General features: G+C 42.0%; 2 protein-coding genes across 3 annotated transcripts in view; one reads left to right on the top strand and one right to left on the bottom strand.

Moving 5' to 3' along the window:
- Nucleotides 1-12,644: 12,644 nt before the first annotated feature.
- Nucleotides 12,645-20,304, top strand: pfn2b (profilin 2b). Of its 2 annotated transcripts, none has more exons than XM_076151352.1 (3): nucleotides 12,645-12,949; nucleotides 15,749-15,941; nucleotides 17,824-18,235. In XM_076151352.1, the coding sequence occupies exons 1-3, from the start codon at nucleotides 12,821-12,823 to the stop codon at nucleotides 17,919-17,921; spliced, it is 420 nt and encodes a 139-aa protein (XP_076007467.1). In that variant the 5' UTR covers nucleotides 12,645-12,820; the 3' UTR covers nucleotides 17,922-18,235. The 2 variants fall into 2 exon arrangements, with proteins under 2 accessions (XP_076007467.1, XP_076007466.1); XM_076151351.1 differs by lacking the exon at nucleotides 17,824-18,235 and adding an exon at nucleotides 18,258-20,304 and having other exon boundaries at nucleotides 12,646-12,949.
- Nucleotides 20,305-20,601: 297 nt separating this feature from the next.
- rnf13 (ring finger protein 13) overlaps nucleotides 20,602-24,008 on the bottom strand; it is a 28,714-nt gene continuing 25,307 nt past the window's right edge. Inside the window, exons 9-10 of the mRNA XM_076151350.1 lie at nucleotides 22,347-22,427; nucleotides 20,602-21,946 (exon numbers count right to left, since the gene is read on the bottom strand). Of these exons, the coding sequence (XP_076007465.1) occupies nucleotides 21,576-21,946; nucleotides 22,347-22,427 (452 nt within the window). The 3' untranslated portion in view covers nucleotides 20,602-21,575. The remainder of the gene's footprint in view (nucleotides 21,947-22,346; nucleotides 22,428-24,008) is intronic.

Raw genomic sequence — 24,008 nt, 5'->3', positions numbered from 1 at the left:
CCTTTACAATTGTGTTATTTCCATCAGATTGTTGCAATTTATCTCAGCATTCCAACGTACTTTAAAACCAAATGAAGGTTCGTTAGTAGTGTCTCTTCATACGATTTAACTCGAGAAGAATTCTGCATATTGTAAATTGAGCTTTTTACGCAACCCATTATGCATAATTACTTCATCAGTATTACGTTGAAATTTCATCTGTCGAAATATCATCTGTCAAAATTTCTTCTGATTTCCTCACTCTGACGTTATTCATGCTGGGTGAGTCACATCAGACCACTCGTCCCTCATGAGGAACCACAAGATGTAAAATCAGCTGGATGTCAACCTGGGCGACTCTCTTTATTAGTTCAGTTATTTATTATACTTTTGGTCCTAACAGGTGAGCTCAAATATGTTTGTGACACCAGCAATTTAAAGTTATTCATCAAAAACAAGTTTTTATCCTAAATATATGTGTAAAACTCCAAGTCCAACCTTATTCATCTTGACTCATGACTGATGAGTTTATAAAAAGAGGTTATAGCCGTCGTAAAAGTTGTGGTCATTCAGATATGTGGGACATTCTGTCACAAGATGAAGAACCCATGATGCACAAACATCTGATTTTTTTATTGTTCATTTTGGAAGGAGTCGAAATGGAAATGCTGTGGTTTCCATCAGTCCTTATTTTTCCTGATATGTTTGCGTGATCAGATACATCCTGCATGGAAATTCAAATGGTTGTATGTTATGTTATATTGTTATATTCACAGTTTTTCATTAGAGTTCTTCTTCCTCTGTGATGAGATTAAACTGGACTAATGGATGAACCCTATCATCTTTCTATCTCAACTCTATGACCAACAGATTAAGTATATATAGCAACAAGATAAACACTTGTTCCTAAACATTTCTTTACATGGGTAGTGAACAGTTTCATGACACTCTTACATAATGTTGATTCGCAAGGCCCAACGGACAAAAACAAAATGCATCGCAGCATCAGATAAGACGACGGTTGAGCCCAAAGGTTTGTATTTGACAAGAGCAAGACAATGTCGACTTGAAAGTCTCAGTCTGTAAAATAACTAGTGACTACACTCATCAGAAAAATCTTAGAGTATCTTGTGAATGAAGCTAATTAGTTTTATGATTATGTTGTTGGTGACATGGCATCAGTCAAACATTTTGTATCGCCTTCAACAATAATGGAATGCAATTACTGTAGATAATCATAACAAACATAACAAAGTAACTACAGTTATAAGTACATTAATTCCCTTTCCAGCTTAGACCAATATTTGTACTTCAGTGGAAGATGGTTTACTGATTTAGAATGTATAAAATTAACACAAAGGTTGGAATTACAGTTATGGGAATATTTATAATTCCATACTTTTTAATATATTTCCCAGTCTTGAGCGGTACATCAATCATTTGGTCAAGAATGTTCAATTGAGTTTATGTGGATTATTTGTTCCATGATTAGATATACAGTATGTTTATTATCTTGGTGTCTCATTACTCTCTGAAGTTGAACCTGGAAACAACATCGTGCAAAAACAATGTTGCGACATCGACCCAATAAGCCCTCTATACTTAGATGCACTCTGGGAGTAGTGGGCCATGCGTGGGCTTTCCCAGTTCCAGCCAAAGTGTTTGTGTAGCTGGTCGTGTTTATTTACACTGGTCTGAGGCCGACGTCTACCAGGCTCTGCTGCGGCATGTCTCAGTCCTGGGTGCTGGGTCCACTTTCCGCTCACCACCACCATAACAAGACAGGCGTTTGTGCAGTCTGTATTTTAGGGCCCGGGGTCCTGGCCAGCGGTCACTTTCGGCAGGCCAACCTGGGTGACCTCTGGCCTTTACCAAAGCTATGCGGGTCTAAGAGTGCACAATCAACAAATAGTTTGACCAAACATCGGCCTAAAAAAGGGCTTCTTCCTCAGAATAAGGCACAAGGGGTTGGTTCAGGGCAACATCACCAGGCTGAAACTGAAATAATGAATATGCACGTGATCCTTGTGCTAGGGCGAGAGATTTATAACCCTTCTTCTCCAGAGAACACACACCTGCTTGTTAATGTGAAGTTTGACACTTTATTTCCCTGGATCTGACTCCTTATAAAACCAAGTGTTAAATAAAGTTTCTGCCACGTGTGTGTGTTTTCATCCAAATAAGATGCCAATTAGTCCAAGTATACAAACTCACAAACCCAATAATTTATAACCTGTAGTATATTTTTGGAGATAATTTGGTGTTTTTATCTGTTGAAATGTGTATCATTCTTTCAGAATTAGCCAAAGCCTTTTAGGACTCCTCTAAATCAATATTGCATATTCCCACAAACTAATACTGTGTATGTGTACAGAATATAAATGAGGTATCGACTTTAAATCCAGGATGAAAATGTTGCCTACATATATGGCAGAAATGACCTTAAGAATCTGTAACTTCACAGCTGACAGTTTCATTAAAAAACACAATCAACATTAAAGTAACACAATTTCTATTACAGGAGGAAAACAACAAATATCCCAACATATTATTATTGTGGCTTTCAGACACAAAGATTTTACCACCACACATTTGACACATATAACACCACTACACATTTTGCGCTACCATTAGATTGGACAAACAATCATTTTAGCTTTTCACAGGAGATGCTGGTTATAAAGGCATTAAACATTTAAAACATTTAGCACTGAGTGCTAAATAATGTTCCCTCTGAAGATCCTCAGTACTTTGGGTCAACTTCTGTTGTTTTGAATTTACTTTATATATAAATCGGATTTGACAAGAGCATTACAAGCAACCAAAATGAAATTAACCCGCTTTACTTTGGTTGATCAGTGCAATCTTGAAAAGGTCAGAACGGAGCAGAGTCATGCAAAATTCCCAGAAGGAGTAAGTAATTCCTTGTATTCAATCATTTGGATATATTGGCTAATGACTGATCTCTGTAAATCTTCTATAATACTACTTATAACTTTAATTTGAATCACACAACACAATGTTTGTGTGTGTTTCATCATTAACATAAATGTTTGTCACTATGGATTTTAAACGTTGAGTGAGGGTGTGTGTGTGTGTATGTGTGACCTATAATTATCCGTTGGCACATTTGCATGTTTATGCACAACATAAACCCACAGTACCGGTAAATTTAGGTTAGGTAGGTAAAAAGGTTAGAGGGTGAAACTCAATCACTCAGTGACCACGAAAGCGTTCAAGCTTCGATTCCCTGGAGCAAACATTCCTAAAGACTAAAAGCAGCAGAAATATTCATGCACACAGCGCCGCAATTAGCAGAGGGCCCAAGTGAAGGTTTTCCATGTCATGAGTCAGGTGAGTTTCATCTTGACATAAACCTTTCAAATGAACTTCCTGTCAAGACAGGTCAATTCTTAACTTTGGGATTTGATTCCTGGTCTTAATACATTCATAAATTCTTTATGATGTTATTGTTTACTGCCAAACTTAGTCCATGGTAACACAGGTAGAATCTTGACAGAGCATTTTTGTCAGAGAGGCTTGATTCAACTCCAGGTTATTTTCTGAGGCCTTAGTGGCACTACTGTGTTGTACATTATTATATGAGATGTGGTCCTACGTTTCTACATGTTGTCACCCAAAAGGATGAGCATGATTTTTGTTGTTTCATTCTGGATGTGATCCCCAATGTGGAGTGGCCAGTCGCCCTGCTGTTACCGTCTCCATCAGTGTTTGACTCCACTATTTGCCTTGAAAATAGTGTAAAAAGCCACTCCCTAAAGTTTAACACCAGTATGTAAAACACAGAAGCAGTATTCTATAAACCAAAGGTCCACTGTGTTTTAGCTGTCACCTCTCGATGACTCTTTCCTGCTGTATTGGCAGAGCACGAATCTAATCTGTCAACCCTCTACTATCAACTATCAAAGTAAATAAAAAAATGAGCCAGACATGAATCACACTTTTGTCTGCATTTGCAAATGATTATATTCTATTATTAATAATGAAGAGCTTGTATACTGTCATAGCAATGCCCAAATGTTTTAAACTTCTTTTCACATGGCTGCATGATTAAAATGAGGACAGACATGAACTTTGTCCTACTGTAACTGTGTGTAACCGTGAGAGTAGAGACTTTTTTTTTTAGCCTTCAGGCATTTTAACAACGTAGTGGGATTTGCATTTTAGCTCAATATCTTGCCTTTCCTGTTTGATATTTTGAAATAGTCCTCTTTACTCTTAGTAGGCGGCCACTATTTTTAAAAATAGTTAAATAGAAGATAGGAGAAAGGAGAAAATATACAAACACACACACAAACACTTATCAACACATAACTAAACTATAAAGCTGTGTGTGAATCCAAAAAAGCAGCTTAAAGAGAAAGATTTTACAGAATTCTGTTCTGTTGGACTGATTGACTTAGTTCTTATTTATTAGTTAGACTGAGATTACAGACACAAATGTGCTTCTACTGTTGATTCACTCAGTAAACAGGAAATTTGACCAATTAACTGTCTGATCTGCTCTCCAAAATTAATTAATCCAAAATAAATAAGTAATCCTAAAGTAATTGGGAAGTATGATGGTTTGGTCCAGTTCAATTCAAGCCTTTATTTTCCCAAGGAGGCGGTTTCATTTTGCAGGGAGGCAAAATACCAAACATTAAAAGCAACAGCAAAAACAGTGGAACTTTGCAGCATACAGTACGCAACAAAACATAACACAAAAAGTAGAGTATCGTGTGTGTGATCAAACCCTGAAATTAAAAATGCATGCATACACAAACGAAAACAAACACACACAGAGAGAGAGAGCGAGAGAGAGAGAGAGAGAGAGAGAGAGAGAGAGAGAGAGAGAGAGAGAGGGAGATTCTATACTCCCTGTTTACTCCCTGTTTGCTCTATAGTCTGTTTCTCATGCACTCAATCGTGCAGGATTCCTGTTCTTAATAAGGGGGTTTAATCCTTATAATTAGTTTCATATCTTCCAGCTGAATTGGCCTGCAGCCATAATAACAATGTTTGTGAGAAAGGGGAGAATCTAAACATTGTATTTGACGTTCAATCAAGCTCATGTCACTTCCTGGCGATTAACTGCTCGTAAAAGTGCACGCAACAGCTACATACATCCACACCCATAATGGCGTTTGCTGCCTGCGGCAAAATGCACATTTGTCAAATCCAGGAGGTATTTTAATATGTATAGGACTCATCAAGTAGTTTCCTCTTCCTCCTGCGGGCTCCATATGTTTAAGTCCTACTAAGGCCATTATATTCCAATGACAGTAGACATGCTCACATATATATTTCTCTCAGCATTGTATTTCAAACGGTGTCTTTATTAGGTTTATCTGATTTATGTGCTCATCAGGTTGCTGCAGGTCCGCTCAGAAGTTTAATACGCAGGGACAAGAGGGTGTAGGTGTCAGTGTGTCTAGACACCAAAACCTCCACGAGCAAAGAGACAGTGGACAGCTCACATAGACTTGCAGTGCTGTGGTCCACCAGTAAAATATGGCCTTTTAGTGATATTTAATGGTAACGTTAAGGCAGTAAAACATTAACAAGACCTGATGCATGACCATCACAATCTGGTTTGGCTGCACAAGTGAACCACCCATTCCTGGTATTATTTGTTTTACTTCTGGAACTGGGCAAATATTGTAAAAAGTTGTGTTATGATATGTTTGGAAAGGGGGAGTTTAGACTGAGTTTAGAGTTGTCACAGACGATGGAGAGAAGGAAGAAAGCATAGCAAAGAAGGGAAGATGGCATTTAAATCAAAACTTTGTCACGTCTTACTTGGTCCTGAGACTTAACATGTATTGTGTTATTTACGTAAATTCATGTATTTAAAGCGTGATATTCAGTAATGTTCTGTGATATTCTGTGATATTCTGCATGTATAGCGCACACGTGGTTCTAGGTTGTGCAAGTACGGTCTGCTTTAAAATGAAGCTGTGCTATTCCCACCATAAGAGCCACATTGTTCGTTTCTGAGAAGTTGCTGATATGTTCAGGCATAAACTCTGCTTCGAGCATTTTGTTTCTCTTGTCCTATGTTTTGTTTCTGCCAAGTCCTGTGTGCCAGGGGCTGATGAGCACCGTTTGAGTCACACTGCTGAACAATCAGTGCTCAATACTCCCAAAGCTTTAGCAAACAACTATGACCACATGGTGTCATCACTGAGCAGTGAGGCAGCATGATTCTGAGAAATACATACAAATAGAAGACTCCCCACATTACATACAATACACACACTCACACTTGCACACGTGCTTTGTTTTTGCTGGAGTAGAGTTCAGGACAGGCTGTAGAGTAGTGGAACAGTTTTGAAAGAGAGGACTCCTCCTGGTCGCTCTGAAGTGTGTTTCAGTGTGTATCTGCTGGAGGTGGGTCATAAGTAGGAGTATGGGTTTAACTGGTTGCATGTGTGTTTTGTACTATGACTCATATACGTGTGTCCATATCAGTGGGTATGTTGGTCAAAAAACTGAAAAACGTGTTGAACTGTTAACAAAAATCATTTGAGGGGAGTTTGTCACTGAGGCCACACGTGGAAAAATAACATGAGTGTGAGTTTAGCGCCTCAAACGTGGTGATCGAATGAAACAAACCAAATAAACACACCACAGCGTCGCCTCACAGACTAGGTTTCCAGTCTTTTTCCAATAACTGAACTCGTTCTTCTTCCACCCCCAGATTTAACAAGTTGAAAGCTTCTGTACGGCTCACTGGCCTACCTGTAAAGACTTCATTTAGTCATTTGGCCTACCTTCATTGCGCCTGATGAATTTGAGTGCTTGTATATTATGCCCTTTAATTCTATACAGATCTATACGGCACTCCATGATGGTCAAACATGAGAAGCTTTTTCCATGGAAGGAAAACACACTTACACCCATGTAAGTATGTTTGTTTCGATGTGTAGCTGCTTTATTGGAACAGAAACTTTAAGTAAGCAGTAGAATCTTTTACCAGTGGAATCAAAATAAATAAAATAAAGTGAGTAAGTCAGGAGTTACTTCGATTCCCTGGAGTTAGGAGTTACTTCTGCATCCGTTAAAGGGATGCAGAACTTACACCTGAGCAGTTTTTGTACAGATTGAAATTGTCATTGATTATATCTTTCTTTGAATAAAGATTGGAAAATTCCCGTGTTCACCCTCAAACACGAAATCCAGCCATTAATCGTGTTTACATCTACTTTCTTCAGCAGCAAGTGTCCCGATTTTACCCAAGAACAAACCGGCAGTGATGCAGCTCCAGCGTTGACTGGAAGAAAAGAAGAGGAACAGCACCACCTACCGGAAGTCATCGACATAGAAGGAAAAACTCATAGCACCGCCCATCGTGTTTGATTGACAGGTGATCTCAAGGCAAACAAACGTCACAGCAATGAGCTCTTACCGCAAAAATGGAGCCCAAACCAGAGCCATATAGAGCAGACAGAGAAGCAAAGGAATCTGTCTCAACATTCTCTGGTTATATGTTTGTATAAGAGAAAATAATGCACAGCTGATGAAAGAATGATGATACTTCAGCCATGATCTGGGTTCCATTCATCATCTTTAAGAGACTTTAATATCCAGGCCCTGTGTTAATCCAACCATCCCTCGTGATTTATGAGACCACTCCTGATTGGGCCTCTTAGTTTTTTGACACTCAAAACTTCTGCGGATTTTGTGTTTGGTGTCTTCATCTGACTGAGTAAATAAGATAGTTAATGTTTTTAGCCACAGCTGTATATCACTCATAAAAACATAGAAACCATGTGAGACTGATGGTAAAGCTGACACACACTATCACTGCCATCTTTATATCAGGCAGGATGCTTAAGTTAAATAGACAGTTTCTGTGGAATTGTGTGATAGAATGAAACAGGGGGGGGGGGAAGACTCTCTTCATCCGCAACTCTGAATCATGACTATTCATCCATGCAGAACAGTGGGGCTTTATGTCCGGCCTGTACATTATCATACTGCACTCCCAGTTTCAGTAGGACTCCATGTTCAGTGGCTTACATCAACAACGCTGTCACTTTCTCACAGGCTAAAAATGGGCATTTCACCCTAAAGCTTACTTCATGTTAATTTGTGTTCAATAATGCTTCAAACCGGACAGGTTCCTTGTGAGAAACACATATGCAAATAACCCTAGTTTCTGTTCGTAGTTTCTGTGAGTGAACTTCTTGAAGAAAACAAAAATGTGGGTGTTGAAAGACTCACATTCCTTGACCATTTTTATGGAGCCAGCAAGAGAAAAAGGAAGTTTAGACGAACAGGAAACAAGGCGGGCAGGATTTCATAGCAGGGCTGCTGAGGCATTAAGGCTTTTTCCTCCCATTTCTGGGCTTTATTGATTTCGATGTGTTTAAAGATCTGTGTTGCATTTTTGGGAATATAAAATATCATTGACAAAGGAATTGGGAAAGGCCCAAAGTGATGGTGCATTTGAGCACTCTGGCTTAAACTAGGAAAAATACTGTTTAAACCATGTAGCTAATGTTTCACTACAACACATGATCAGCAGCTGGAAAACAGTGAGCTGAAATTTTCCACTTCCTGCATTGGCTTGTTCATAATCTATAGTTTAGTTCAAGTTGCATATATTCATCTGTGATCAACTGAAATACCTGGTTAATATGATATGGTTGTATTTACGACTTTTATCAGTTAACAAGGATCAATTGAGGGCAGGATACTGAGGGCTGTAAAAGATTCACTGGATGTGTTTTTCAAATACAGTTAAGCCAATTCTGGGCTGTATAGACCCACATAAGAATGTATCCTGACCCAGCCCAAGTCCAGAATGATGTGGTCAGCACAAAATCCTTCAATTGTCTGCTGCATTTGGTGGTGGCAAACACATTTTATCTTCAAGTCAATATTGTTGCTCATTATTGTGCAAGAGAAACCTGGGATATCGACTGAAAACAGTTAATTCCAAATAAGAGCATAGAAAAACTTGCAGGATCCTGCTTCTTGATTGACCTTAACATTGATGTCATCGAAAACAAATTAATAACCATGATGTCATGGACCTAACAGACTGATGACATAAAAAAATAAAGTTCCGGCAATGATGTCACAGTTAAATGTTTACAGAATCTAGTTCCCCTTTGCCTCAAGGGACTGCTTTATCTGTCAAAATGTTTTTTTGTTTGTGTATGTTCTGCCCAATTTCTGAGTTAATGTGCATGCGTGATATCAACATGTTGCAGTCATTATCAAATGGTGTTGTTGATTCATTATGCAGCTGGGAGGGAACAGGCCAGAGGGCAGCTGCTGAGAAGACTGATTCATTGTATGGGTGGCCACTGTGTTAACACATGCAGACTCATTCCACTGACCATGCAGATGGACCACCTTTGATCTCCCATGCTGACCTTCCTCAGGGTGCAAAGGTCACTGGGACAAGTCAAACTGTCACATGTTTTCCCCCAACATGCTGAGATATGTTATCAAACGATGGCAGTCTTTACCACTTTTGTGCTTGTTGAGCAAATATTTAAAAGGACATTGATTTCTGTCAGGTCATCTGTTAAAGATGACTGCTTTCCACACTCTACTGTATGTGTGCCTCCTTTTGTTACCCCAGCCGTGGCCTCTATTGATTTCCTTTGTATCTGACACGCCAGGGACCTGCTGAGCAGAGGGGAGACATTTTCTAGGAACAGAGCAGCATCGCCACTCCCATCTTTTCTACCTGCTGCTACTAAATATTTAATGTGCTGTACCCGCACTGCTCCAAGAAAAAAAAGAGAAAGGAAAAGTGGCAAAACCAGTTCAATTTCAATCACAGTCACTGTGGTGAGATTTGATTTCTAAAACACTCTCACTGCTGAAGCTCTGCCAACCAAAAGGGTAAAACTTTCTTTGTTAGCTTTTAACACTGATTTGTAATAGCGTCTCATGGATAAGAACCCTATAGTATTTGACAGGAATTGGCTCCAGAGTGTGCATATGACCTCTCCCTCACATAAATACTGTATATAATAGCATATCTGTGATGACACTAACACATTTTTTAGACATGTCTATTTAAAGAACTAAATCTTACTAAAAATACGGCTGTGAATCTTGGCCTTGTAGCCTCAGATTGAGATTAAAAATAGATCCACGTCTGCTATGGCTACACATGACAAAGAGTGAAGCAGGATCATGAATAAATAATTTTGTCCAATTGAGGTGAAGAAATAGCCTGGATGGCACAAGCTGTGTGAGACAAAGCAGAGCCTGCTGCAGAGTTTATGGGCTGAAGGCTAAAGCAGATCTCTGGGATTATTTCACACGCTTTGTTTGGCCTCTGTGGCTCTGACCTTTGACCTCTTCACTGCTTTTATATGTAGGATCCAAGAATGAGAGCTTATTCTACCCCCACATTCATAAACTGGGGAATTTATTTCATAAACAATCTTTCCACCAGAGTTTTGTAGCATTGAGCAACACTAGCGTTAGTGGTACCACATGAGGGTTTGTGTAATTCTATGGAAATATAAGAACTTCATTCATAGGAGAAGATGAGTCAACTATTAGCATGCAGTATAATTAGCTGACACAGCTCTATGATTATCTTTTAAGTTCACAGTTTGGGTGAGACAGCATGGGACAATTGGACTATTATTTCATTATTACAAAGACTAGTGACTTGATACTACGCCTCAATGCCATATAATCAAAAACCACAATTACATGGCTGAACAGGAATGCTGTGTTTCGTCCATTCTCTCCAAAAAGTGAGTGATGAAAGAATGAATTCTTCTTCGTCATGTTCATGGTAAACAGAGGCGTGTTAACAGTAAACTGACCGTTATGTGTGTATAAATGACCGTGAAGGTGTAAACATTCAGTTCACATCAGAGAAACGCCTAAATGGACGGTGACAGCGTTGGTGTGAGGCCCTCAAACCACCCATATGCGCGGGGATCCTGCAGAAAAAAGGGAAACGCTGCAGGGGAAACACCCCCTGTGTTAATGGTTGTGTTATCCAGCTGTTTTGATGATATTAGAGGGAACCAATGGCCTTGTTTAAATCTAAGCCATTTCTAAAGCAAACAAGTGTGGCCCTTTTTGTATCTCTGACTCATACGAATCAGGCGAGTGGTTTGGCTGTGAATGGTATACTATTTTGACAGAGGCGAATTGCAAAATAGAGGTGACCATGGAAACTGGCGGCGTCCAATGGCAGGAAAGGATTTGGGTGTGTCTGGCTGATTGACAAGGGTTCCTTCGAAGTTCCTTTAGCCTGGTCAATGAATAACTTTTTTTTACTGTTATACAACCGCAGGGAGAGAGAGAGGGCGAGACAGGGGGAGAGCAAGGGAGAGAGAGAGTCGCTGGAAGATTCTAGGTCAAGAAAAGGGTGTCACATGATGGAAGACATCAAAGAGGCTGTATATGAGGGGCCTATACAAGTCTTTCTGTGATATGAGCGTTCATTTTACTTATATTTGCTCCTGTGTTTGTCCGTTAAATCTACTTGAACACGTCTGACTGTGTAATATTCTTCCCTTGTTACTTCATCATAGTTTATTAGGTCATCTGTTACCTAACAACACACTGACATGGTGGACATACTTGTGCATTTTTCTTACTTTATATGACAGGACAGTCGTAAAGAAAATGAGGCAAGTGAGCGGAGAATAGCCTACTACAAAGGTTCTGAATCAAACAGAATGTTACATGTTACACAAGGATGCACACACCACTGCTCCTCAACCTGCTCACCGAGCATGTAGAAATTGTTAATAAGAACGGTCAGTGCAACATAATGTGAAGAACGACCATCGCAAACCATGACTAAATGTTTCACAGCGACAGTGACAGCCCTGATCACCAGAACGACATGCCACAAAAGATTTTCATTTCAATGATTTCACGTCTCCTACATCACAGTATAACTCATCTGTTTTACAACATAATTTAGGAAGATGACAGGGAGGGCAAAATGCTGTGGGTGTATATATTGCAGTATCCAGCTTTGAGGATTCTCAATGTCCAGGAGCTCTATAGGCAAGCATATACAAGTCATTAAAAGTCCACTCAAGAACTTAACCTCAACACTGATTAAGAAGGTTTACATGGAACAGAAGCGTGCCCGACAACTGCAGTCTGGAGAGGGAATGAAGCTTCTTAGAGTATTATCCCGTTTGAGATCTCTTCTACGTCCTTGGTGAAATACATGGGGTGGGGTGTCACAGATTAGTTAGTTAGTTAGTTAGTTAGTTAGTTAGTTAGTTAGTTAGTTAGTTAGTTAGATAGATAGATAGATAGATAGATAGATAGATAGATAGATAGATAGATAGATAGATAGATAGATAGATAGATAGATAGATAGATAGATAGATAGATAGATAGATAGATAGATAGATAGATGTGTTAACAAACAACATATTATTCGGTGTGCACTGAATAATTACACCTGAAAGATTCACATTGGCATACAACAATGTGTAAACATTTCTGTTTCAAAAGTCTGTGTGATTGTAAATGTGAAATATTTGCAGACATGTTTAACGCAAAAAAGGGCAATTTTCATCACTTCATTCTTCATTTATCACGGTGTATTCATCCGCCAGGAAGCGCAGTTTGCAGTCGGATTTGAGGGACGAACAACGACCCCGGCGGAGTGATACCTGGAGGACTACACCCAATCGGCAGTTCAGCTGCATCTCTCCGTTCTTCGACCAGAAGAAAGCCAGGACGTGACGGAGCCGGGGGACGCTTATTGGAAGGCCGCTAGACCACCGACACACACTGCTTCCTCACCATTTCTGCGTCGACTTAAGCGACACCAGTGACTTATCTTGACCCATCGTATTTTTGTAATTTTACAAACATGTCTTGGCAAAGCTACGTGGACAACCTGCTGGCTGATGGCAGCTGCCAGGACGCGGCCATTGTTGGGTACACGGACGCCAAATACGTGTGGGCATCGTCTGCAGGCGGTACCTTTGCCAACATAACGGTTAGTCATTCGTCTGATAGTAACTCCGTTCGAATATGGGGGATATCTACATTTTTTCATGCCGGTTGAGTTTTGTCTTCACGCAGGCCTTGTTGAATGGGCAGATGAACAGCGGTACACATGGTATCCGGAGATTTCACAGGATGCATTGGCACGTCTGCACCTTTGCGTTTCTTCTGATCTCCATTTCTGTGTTTTTTTCTTAGTGGGGAGCAGTCTAAAGGTTCGCGTTTTTTCTTGACATTACCGACACCGGAATTATTCCGACATCGCGCTAGGGCTAACTTGATAAGCTAATGTTAGCTAGTCGTGTTAGCTTGTCATGCCGGTCAGCGATGATAAGCAAGTCGGAAAAATCAGATCCTCTTTCTTGTAAATATTTTTCGTTATTTTTAATGAAACCACGTTGTTCTGTATTCTTTTGTCTTCATTTAGCGTTAACTCTCAATGATGTCGAATTTAATGTCAAACGTACGTCTACATGGAGAATTTGCTAATGCTGGGCAGACTTATTCTCAAATCAGGCCGGTCATCTCCATTTGAAACTCATCATTAGCTAACGCAAACAGCGCAAAGTTAGCGGTCCTCGACGGCGTTGTGGACGCCGCTGACGCACAGTTTGCGTTGTTGGAGTCTCCTACTTGGCCTTCGTGAATCACACCGCCAATACCGCCCCTATTTTCCAAGATGGCGCATCCACTCCCAGTCTCATTCATTTCATTCATGACGGGCGAACCGAGGTGTTTTCCTCGGAATATTATCTGTCGAATTATGTTCAAACAACGCTATCTTACCTTTTATTACTTAGACAGTGACAACGCGTAGACCCGAAACAGCTGGTCTGTGTTTATTAATCTCCGACAGCTGCCGTTAAAGCACCGTCCTTGCTCCCTGTTAGAGCATCCATTTTGTCTGTTAAATGGTCTTTGAGGTAGTGATTTTAAGCTACATTTGTTTGCTTGTGTAGACGCCGGTTATGATATGGATGTCGCTTTGACACCGCGGCCCCCCTTTTAACGAGGCTGTTCGCCGGAAAACTGATATCCGAGCCTGGGCGGCTGGACTAGGAACGGCGGCGCTATTGTGACCAGGGAGTGTCCGCTCGTTTATGGCGGAGTGCGGTGCGAATTAATGGGGTTTTAGTGCGTTTCCCCCCCGTTTTAAATAGTCCAAATTAAAGAACATGGCGTGCTAACTTGCTGGCTGTCCGAAGCTTTGTCACACCTCGACGGTTAGATTTGCCAAACGCTGAATGCAGCAAGTTTCGGGCTAATCTGCGCTATATCTATACGAAGGCGTAAGGAAATTATTCACTTTTGAGGTTTTCTATTTAACTCGTTTAGCCCTCTTGTTGCCCGCCGACCTTATATTAACCAACACAGACCCGCACATCGCCCCGTCTCATGGTGGACCATGACTGTGCAGTTCTTGAGTTGAGGCAACGCCTTTTGTCCCGCAGACACAATATAAGCATGTCTAATGTTCCTGAGCTTTAAGCAGCGACGGTGGTAGAACGCTGGCTGTGGTCAGACATGTGAGGCATGTTTGTGTCGGGCCTGTGTGGATGTTTTTAGATGTGTCAGTGATCCAGTGTAATGGAGGCTGATCTGCCTCTAGACCAGTGCTACACATCTGCAGCCTCACTGTCTGAGTAGCTGCCGAGCTTTGGCCTGAACACACAGGATCAAACTGCAAAGGACCAAACGTTGCCAACAAACGCTTTCTAATACGATGTTGCAGATTGTTGGCAACCAGCATCGATGTAGCAATGTAACAAGTGCTTCATCCAAAGCTCATTTCTTAAGATCATCCCTCCGCAGGCCACAGTTATCATTAGTTTATTTATTTTTGCATTCATGGCATTGAAATGATAACATTAATGAGATGTAAAGTGAACTGTGTCGGTGAGATGAAAAAGTCCCCCATTTTGGGTTTATAAATGGATCTCAACAAAAAAACAGGATACAACTGTAAAACCAATTGGTTATGGATAACAGCTGAAATCAAATACAAACATTATCAATGACAAAATCTAATTATTGTCTAACAAAAGTTAAGGCACTCAAGTGTTTACATGCTTAAATTGGAGTCTTGTCCAATAATTGAGAAAATAATCCCCATTAAAGAAGTATGTTAAATAAAAATGAAGGGAAGCACAACTGAAGCGGGAATTGGGGTTTTTTTCTTTGAACATTGGAAAATTTAACCTTTAAACTGTCAAATTCTGCCCAACCTGTTAATTCTGTGATACTGTCCATTGAAGGAGTGAGAACATTAAAGCATAGAGGGCAGGGAGAGCATTTTTATAATAAAATTTGCTTATTTTTCCATATGTATGTGTTGTAGATTGCCATGTGTGCTAAAATAGTTAATGAAATAAAATGGTCTGACATGATGAGCTTTAATTTGAGCCTCTAACTTGAGCCATTAATGAAGATTTTTGCCATCCTAATAATTTTTATTTATTTCAACCTAGATGGCAAATACTCAAACCCTGGTGTATGGTTTTGATTCATTGTTGCATACATAACAAACAATACTACCTGAGTCCGCTCTGGATCAGGAGGAGCACTCCTAAGAAGCAACTGTGCAGGAGAGAATCCTGCTAAGGAATTGAGAACACCTTGGGTTTTAGTTTTAATAAGTGTAGAGAAATAGACCAACACCCACACTGGAACCACATAAACACAAAAACAAGAGCTAACATCCTCGAAATGTCAGCCTGACATTTTGTATGGAAATGAGCCGTGACGACCGCATGCTAAACCTGTGATTCTGTTTGTCTCCCCCTCCCCTCAGCCTGACGAAATCGACGTGTTAACAGGGAAGGACCGTGAGGGATTCTTCACCAGCGGGCTGACCTTAGGCCAGAAGAAGTGCTCCGTAATCAGAGACAGCCTCCAAATCGATGGTGACTGGACAATGGACATCCGGACAAAGAGTCAAGGAGGGGAGCCAACATACAACGTTTCTCTAGGCAAAGCTGGCAAAGGTGAGTACGGTGCTTAGAATAGTTAATTAACACGCTCGTCTTTAGTCATAGTTAAACCGTGACCGTAGCCTAGCCTGATCTTGATGTAGTGCCTTAGCCCAGACATCTCCAACATCTGTGTAGTCTGTGCATGTGTCGTCAGTAATGGAATGCACCTTTCCTCAATATATGACATTTGTATATGGACGTTATGATGAGGAGCACATGCCTCACAGTAAATACAATGTGTAGGAATACTGGAGACACTTAAATGCTTAAGGGCAAGTTCCGCCAAGAAATAAGAATGTATACGAGCATGAAGTCATTAGCTGTAAAACATGTTGAGGTGCTGCTCAACAGTGATGAGTTATTGACTTGTTGTTGGCACCTTAACATGAATCTTGGTCATATGGGAAGCTTGTGGATTATAGTATTTCATAGCCAAGTGGGCTTGCTATCCGCTGTAATGTGTTCATATAGAAATCTGATCTTCAAAATGTCCTATGAATAACCTCTTTAGTTGAGTCCTTAGTGCCCTGTAAACCCTCAGGATGGTTTAGAAAGCCTTTGTCACTTTGCTATTAACATGAGATCAAAGTGGCTGCAACAGGCCTTTACATTACGATAGGCAGAGTCCCTCCTAGAGTTATGCAAGTTTTCAGGTTGCCTGTAATGGGCCCCACCGCCCAGCCTGCTCCGTTTCCCCCCTCCGACACTTCTGAAGTGCACCGGTGAAGCTGTAACGGGGTGAACTGGTTCCCATTTTCCACACTGTGAACTCACTCTTGGGCCTGGATGTCCTAAACCACCCCCCCTGAACAGCATGCCTCTTCCTCCTTCCTTCCCTCACACCAAACTCTTCCAAAGTTTGAATCTGTCTCACTGCTCTCACGTGCTTCCACTCTGTTCCTGGTCCGACTCGTTTCCACGCTCGGGCACTTCAGGGCTCTTTCATGTATTGAGGAGAGGTACCAGCATGCTACTGTGTCTGCATGTGTGCTGCGTGAGTGATGCCGGCCACAAGTGAGTTGAAGCATTCACTTTCCTCTGCCTTTGCTGCTGCTGCCATGGTTCCCGCTTGATCCCAGCTATTCTTGGGCCGCATTAAGGTAAATTCAGACGTGAGGACAGCCAGTCCATCAGAGAGACAGATGGAGACGATTGAACCACTGGCTTGCGCCAAAGGTTGTTGTAACTAGTTGTAAAGTATCACACTAATGCGTTACTACAGCAAGTGTCTCATTGCTGGAACACTTATTTAAACAAGTATTTATTTGATATTTCTACAGCCCCGTCTTGTCCTTGAGATATGTGCACAAGCAATCTTCAAGAAAATGACACAAAGACTAAACGGATAGATGCGTTCATTTCATTGTTTTTAGCTCTATCACAGTATTGTAATAAACTCTTAAATTGTTACAGAACATCTTTAGGATTAGATGTGTTCAGGCGATTTAGCCGGTTTGATTCGGTTCCAGTTTGAACAAAGGTTGAATAAGAATTTCTTTTTTCCCCCCTTGACTTGTGTCTTTACAGTCACCCTGGGTAGAAGTCAGTTGATGAAGCAGAGTCACAGCCCGCCGGTTAAAGCTACAGTTGCGAGTTGTTAGCAGGCGGTCGTGAATCTTGACACACATGTTTAAACGGCTCAGTGTGCATGTTTCAGCTCTCACTCACTGCTCAGCCCCTTCTGACTCTGAGTTGAATCGTTTGACTGTTCCAGCAGCAGCGGCATTGATAAGAAAGTGAATGTTTAGGCTTCATCCAGCCCGCCGGGCATCACTTGGCTGTGTGTGACTGTGTCTGCCTCGTATCCTGTCCTCCTGCCCGTTATGTCTCTGCTCTTTCACCTGTGATGTCCACACCTTCTCTAAATGTCCCTTTTCTGTCTCTTTTCTTTCAGTCTTGGTGTTTGTAATGGGCAAAGAAGGGGTCCATGGAGGCGGATTGAATAAGAAGGCATACGTAATGGCAAAATACTTGAGGGATTCAGGGTTCTAGTGTAGTTGTGACTTTAGCCTATGTACGTGTAGATGAGGGAGAGAAAAAACATAAAAGAGAAACAAAAAAGTACAAAACTCAGAAAAGAAACAAAAACAAAATTACTGTCAAGCCCACCCCCCCCCCTCTCCCCTCTCCTCTCTTTTTGAACAGTCTCATTAAGGGTCCCGGTAATGTTTCTAACATGGCGCAGGGTTCTGTGAGCTCCGGCTCCGTCCTCACTAATGTAGCTCCACATTGAGCGCGGCTGGGGATCCAAACCCAGCCCCGCTTCACCACCGTGAATGTTCATTTTTGTTTTGTTTGTTGTATTTTTTCCCTTTTGTTTCGCTCCAGCAATGGTTGTTGTCTGTGGGAAGGAAGGTGTCCACGGAGGGCAGCTGAACAAGAAAGCATTTTCGATGGCCGACTATCTGAGGAAGTCCGGATACTAGAGCGGCCCGTCCCAGCCACCTAGCAGCTCATCCATATCATCCTGTTGCATTTCTCACTACTTCACTCCTCCTAGTTGGTAGTTTCTTTATTATATTTTTCTGCCACTTCTCTTTACTATCTCCTCCCTTTCTTTCTTTCTTTTCATTGTCATCACCTCTCCTAAACCAATCCCCTCTCTCCCCCCACCCCCTCTCTCCTCCTTCCTAGTGATTTCAACACTCGTGCTGTGCACTCGTAGCCCCTTAGCACTACAAGTTGAATGCAATGTTGCCAACAGGTCGTCATCATAAATCTGTAATTACTTAAGAGAGCTAAATTCTGGCCAAAACACTGGGTGGACAGTAAAACTTACAGCATCTATGTGAAGTAAATCTTTACTGTCCACCCTCCAGCTCACACACACACACACACACACACACACACTCTCCCCCTCCCCGAGCAGCCGTTGCCTTTGGAGCCCTTGAGCAGTAACATAGTCATCACATCTTACTCTTTTTCCCATCACAAGCGGGAGAAGCGACTGCCTGCCCGTCTTTTCCTCACACCTGCCACACCTCCACAAGTGTCCCCGCCCTCTTACCCGCCCCCACCCCCAGTCCACCCAGCCAAACCCTACTCCTCCTCCCCCCCCTTCTCCTGTTTGCTGAAAGCAGACGTCACCCCGTCCTCTTCATCCATCACACTACACACCACCCAGCCGGTGGGCTTTCGCTCCTCCTCTCTCCTCTCATCACCGCTGTCCTGAATACATTTAGGGGGGTGGGGTTGGGTGTGTGTGTGTGTCTGTCTTTGTGTGTATGTGTGTGTGGGAGGGGGCGGGGGTTCGTGCTCGGATCAGATCTCTCGATGATCAGAGGTTGGAAACGTTGGCTTTACCTGGACGCCGGTAGCCGCTCCTCCCGCCGCACCGTCTTCATGAACTCAACGGCAACACGAGGCCCATGGACATTCCACCATAACAATGGCTCAGGCACTTAATACTCTTTTTGTTTTGCCAGCTCCTGTATTATATATTTTTTTTTTTTTGTGTAAGAAAGGCTGCCATTTTTTTGGACAGTAGATAACCCAGCATACAGCCACGTGGAATGTGTCCAGTTATGTTTCTTTGTTTTTTTTTTGTTCTAGGACCAATTGTAGTCGCAGCTCGGGTGTTCATACAGTTGCTCTAAATCATTGTGAAGGATGACCGCTAACTCTACTTTATTTTCTAATGAAGGAAACATTAACCAGACAGCACTACCTACTATGGTTACACACACACTACAGGGGAGGTCAGAGCAGGAGTGTCCGAAGAATATTTCACCAAACATTTCATGATTCTTTTTTGTTTTTTTTGTTTTTTTTTGACTGTTGAGTAAATGAAATTACTGCATATGTACAAACCCATGCTGTGTTGACGAATACAAAACTGTGGAATAAATTGCCTTCAATCTATAGTCAACTGAGCTGGGGTGTCACGGTCTGTCCAAGCTCAGCACCGCTAACTGTAACGTCCAACTGAGAAAAAAAACAAAAAACACCAAAAGAACAAATAGAAATGACACTAAGCGGGAGATGGGGATTGGTTGGAACATGGGACGCTTTTGGTTGTCTAGTTGAAAGTAAGAGGGGAAAAAAAAGAAAAAAAAACCTGTGTATCCTGTGCCATAATGTAGAGAGACATCTGTTGCTGTTGTGAGATGGATTTTACCCACTGTCCACTACAGAGTCATTTCATTGGCACTTTTGTTTCTTAGAACGTATTAGCCTCAGCTCCACTGTTTAGGCCTTGTTGGATATGTGTACTCAAAAACAAAACGCTGTTCAATTTCTGTTAATTTCTTTTTCCTTTACATCCGGGATACAGTCTCTTCAATGCATCTGATTTCATATGCATAAACCAAGAAATGCCATAAATTGATTTATCACCTTGTTTACAGACAGATCAAATAAATTTATTCCAACCAGATTGTGAGTTTGTCCTACTTCAGAGAGAGAACAGGTTTTTGGTTTAAGGTCAGAGGGAGTGTTGACCTAATCAAGACAGAATGCTCTAACGCCAGACATGTTCGAACAAACGTTTCTTCATGAAGACAGAAGAAAATGTTCAAAATACAGAGGATTGGCAAACATGAAGCCTTACTATCTTGGCTCTGCATTCAAGTAAATTTGATGCCTGTTATCCCCAGATTCTTAAGCGAGATGTTTTCACACTTAAAATATATGAAACATTTTGAGGTCAAGAGTAAAAGCACAGCACATGAGATACTGTCATTTTCCTTTATTGAATTAAAATGAAATAGAATGGACATAAGTGAGCAGGAAAACATTGACAAGACAAAATATCAATTGGAAAAAGACAATGGGACCTGAATATAATTCAAGCCATTGTGGAACAAAAAAAAAAGTGAATACTGTGTGTTTACAATGTTAATGATTAGATCAGTTAAATGTACTTCAAGGCCTATTAAACAATAACTCTCAAAATTAAGTGACGCATCAATAGCAGCCAAGAGGTTTACAACAGGCAGCATCATCACTGAAGTGTTCCCACACTCAGTTAATACAATCCACAATGTGACGTAACATAGAGAGCACATTCTTTGCATCAAGTGCACCAACTAACCGGTTTGGCTTTATTTTTTTTTGTTTGCATGGATTTAACAAACTGTGGCACAAAGTACTGGCAGGAGCAGCGACGTCCTTGCGTATCAGGCTACAAAGAGATGGCGAAAACATTACAGTGGCTATAAACGTTTCTATACTTGCTGAAATATAGTTAAATTTCACAAAAAGGATGCTGCATAGCGCTTGGAGATGCTTCTCTGTAGCAAGAGTATATATGTACATAATGAAACCTTTCCACCGTCATAAATGTATTCAAAGCTAAGGATGAAACTTATGGTCGTCTATGTATAAGTTCTATATACAGTACATGGTACACATTTTTTGTGTTCTTAAACGTCTGGAACCATGGAGGTCATCTCTGCGTGTGTGTGTGTGTAACCGACCCCGCCTTCCAGACACAAACTAGAAATCCCCTCTTAATCCACAGCCGTGTTAAAAATAAAGCAATTATTTTGAGTTGTATAAATGATAAGGACCATACATGTACAATGTATAGGAAGCAGTGAAACCTTAGGAGATGGACGTGTTTGATTTAAACCCCCAAAGAAAGTCTGCTGCTATGAGGCTGGGCATGGTGGGGTATAGAGACCAATCAGTCCAGCCAATCGTCAGTCAAGCTCGGGGCAGGTCCTGGTCGTGCCCTTCAGAGCAAGGCTGCTGCATCTGGACCACCACCGTCTCCACGGTGACCTCTTCCTCGCTGTCGCTGCTGTCCAGCTCGTCGTCCTCGTACTCTGAAGACTCCTGGTCGTGCTCGGAGCGCGACGCCCCCGACATGGTGCCGAAGGAGTGAGCGCTGGTGGAGGCCAGCGAGCGCAGCAGCGGGGTGCTCTCGGACACTTCCTCGTTCTCCTCGGGGCCGCTCTCGCCCTCCTCCGACTCGGAGTCGGAGTCACCCTGTGACGGGACCACCTTCTGCTTGCACACTGGACATGTCTTCTTGGTTTTGGTCAGCCAGGGGTCCACACACTTACTGTGGTAGGCTAAAGCAAAGACACAATCAGTCTAGAGCAGCCCAACCGGATCATAGTGCGCTGATGTTGACGTTTCCATTCTAACCCATAGATATGCTTGTATCATACAGATCAAAGGTGAAGGTACAAAAGAATAATCTACCCGATATACATCTACTAATTACATAACAAACTTTCCATACAAAGACATGGGAATGAAGCCAAAGTCCCAACATCTCTCACATCTGATATTTAAACTGTCAAAATCAGAAGTGGCCAAGTGATCAAGTACTGTGACAAGTCAACCCTGTCCATTGAGGTAAGGAACCCAACTGTTAATCACTAAGTAACATGAATATCAGTATGTTTATTATTGAGAAACCGTGGCTCTCCCTGTAGACAGGAATGGATGAAGGACTTCCCAACTCACCATGAGAACACGGCAGGACTCGGAGCTTCTCTCCTTCTTCATACTCGTCCAGACAGATGGCGCATACATCGTAGTTGTCCCCTGTATTAAAAAACAAAAAGGGAATCTCATCCATTAACTTATTCTAACCGAGCCACAGCTCACCAACTCCTGTGATGATGGATATTCTGAGGACATCCAGGATATTTCGGACAAAAGTGAAGTTCTAAAGTCACTGCCTCATTATACATTTAGTCTCAGCTGTTATTACACTTCAGCTTATTGGATTATTCAAACATCTTCAGGCGCCGATGTGCTGAATTATCAAAAGCCTCACGTGTAATTTCATTGCTCGTATCAAACCAAATATGGCTCTCCTCTCATCTGAGCCACAGCCGCAGGTCGGAGCACTGCGTTTCCTCACATTACGGGAGGTGTAAAGTCACTATGTACAGCAAAAAAAGCTCAGGAATTTATCAACGCACTCCCTTCCAAATTCCACCGTGTTCTTCTTCTTCCTTCCCTTTTCCTTCGCTGCCTTGGCTAGGAGGAGGAGGAAGAGGAGGGCGCAGGCATGGGGGCTGTGGGCCGGTGTGTTTATGTAAGCTCTAAATGAGCATGTTTTCCCCGACAGGGCTCTCTGTGTCGGTGCCAGGGCTGCATGTGACCGTATAAGGATGGGGAGTCACATCGACGAGGAGGCCCCCCCTCCTCCTCCTTCCCTTTCTCTCCAAGCGTCAGCAACTAGGCGATATTTTCAATTCAATCTCTCTTTTTTTCTCCCTCCTGTATCACCGTCATTATCCTGCCTGTCTGTCTGTCTGTCTGTCTTTCTCCCAAGATTGATCCTTAAGACTCTTGATGTAAGTTCAGAGCAGCGTCCATCTTGTCCCTCTGCCCTCCGCCCTCTGTCTCTCTCCCAGGCTGGACATTGGGGGGTGAAGGAGAGGGAAGGAAAGGTTTATGCAGGCACGGATCCAGTATACACTCAGGAAATGCTGAACTATGGCACTGACTGAGCTATTCTGAGTGATGCGGAGACAAAGGTTCACAGTACAACGCTGAACTCAAAGACCTCTGGGAGAGACGGCTGGGTATCATTGATGTCCCGTCACTTGATGACTGATGTCCTCCCGTCGTTAGAGAAGGCGACACCCTGAGACTTCATTAGAAAGACATTAATGCTTTTGAAGAGTAAGATCATCTGATGCTCCCTACACAGCATCTCTCTGCTGCACACACACTGAGAAACTATTGTCAATAGGATTCCATGTTGGTGGATGTTTCTGTTTTCCTCTATCACACACAGATCTGTGACTTCCGCACGCACCCCGCATACAACAATGACATTTTCTCCCTGTCCTCCACTCGTATTACGTCCGGTCCACCAGCAGTCCCACAGTAATGCAGGCCGCTGTGTTTTCCCTTTGCGGGTGGGACCGATGACAAACTGATAAGATGTAGACCGGAGCAAGACAAAGTAGGAAAGGATTTTTCTTGCGGTGTGTGTGTGTTTGGAACAGAATCTTGCGGGTAATGACATTTAAAAATCCATCCGTCGTCAAACTTCCTGCTGTGTGGATGATGAAGCCAAATATGACCCTCAAACACACACACACACACACACACACACACACACACACACACACACACACACACACCCGTCCAGGATGTCCAGGAGGA

The sequence above is a fragment of the Genypterus blacodes genome, unplaced genomic scaffold (genome assembly GCF_046128005.1).
Source record: "Genypterus blacodes isolate CSIRO-AG114 ecotype Tasmania unplaced genomic scaffold, CSIRO-AGI_Gbla_v1 ptg000054l_1, whole genome shotgun sequence".
NCBI classification, from domain to species: domain Eukaryota; kingdom Metazoa; phylum Chordata; class Actinopteri; order Ophidiiformes; family Ophidiidae; genus Genypterus; species Genypterus blacodes.
This window is presented reverse-complemented; position numbering and strand designations above follow the sequence as displayed.

What these genes read in the sequence shown, in the direction of transcription:
- pfn2b (XM_076151351.1), top strand. Translation starts at nt 12,821, where the DNA reads ATGTCTTGGCAAAGCTACGTGGACAACCTGCTGGCTGATGGCAGCTGC. An exon ending in GTACCTTTGCCAACATAACG is followed by an intron (nt 12,950 to 15,748) that starts GTTAGTCATTCG and finishes CCCTCCCCTCAG; the next exon opens with CCTGACGAAATCGACGTGTT. An exon ending in TCTAGGCAAAGCTGGCAAAG is followed by an intron (nt 15,942 to 18,257) that starts GTGAGTACGGTG and finishes GTTTCGCTCCAG; the next exon opens with CAATGGTTGTTGTCTGTGGG.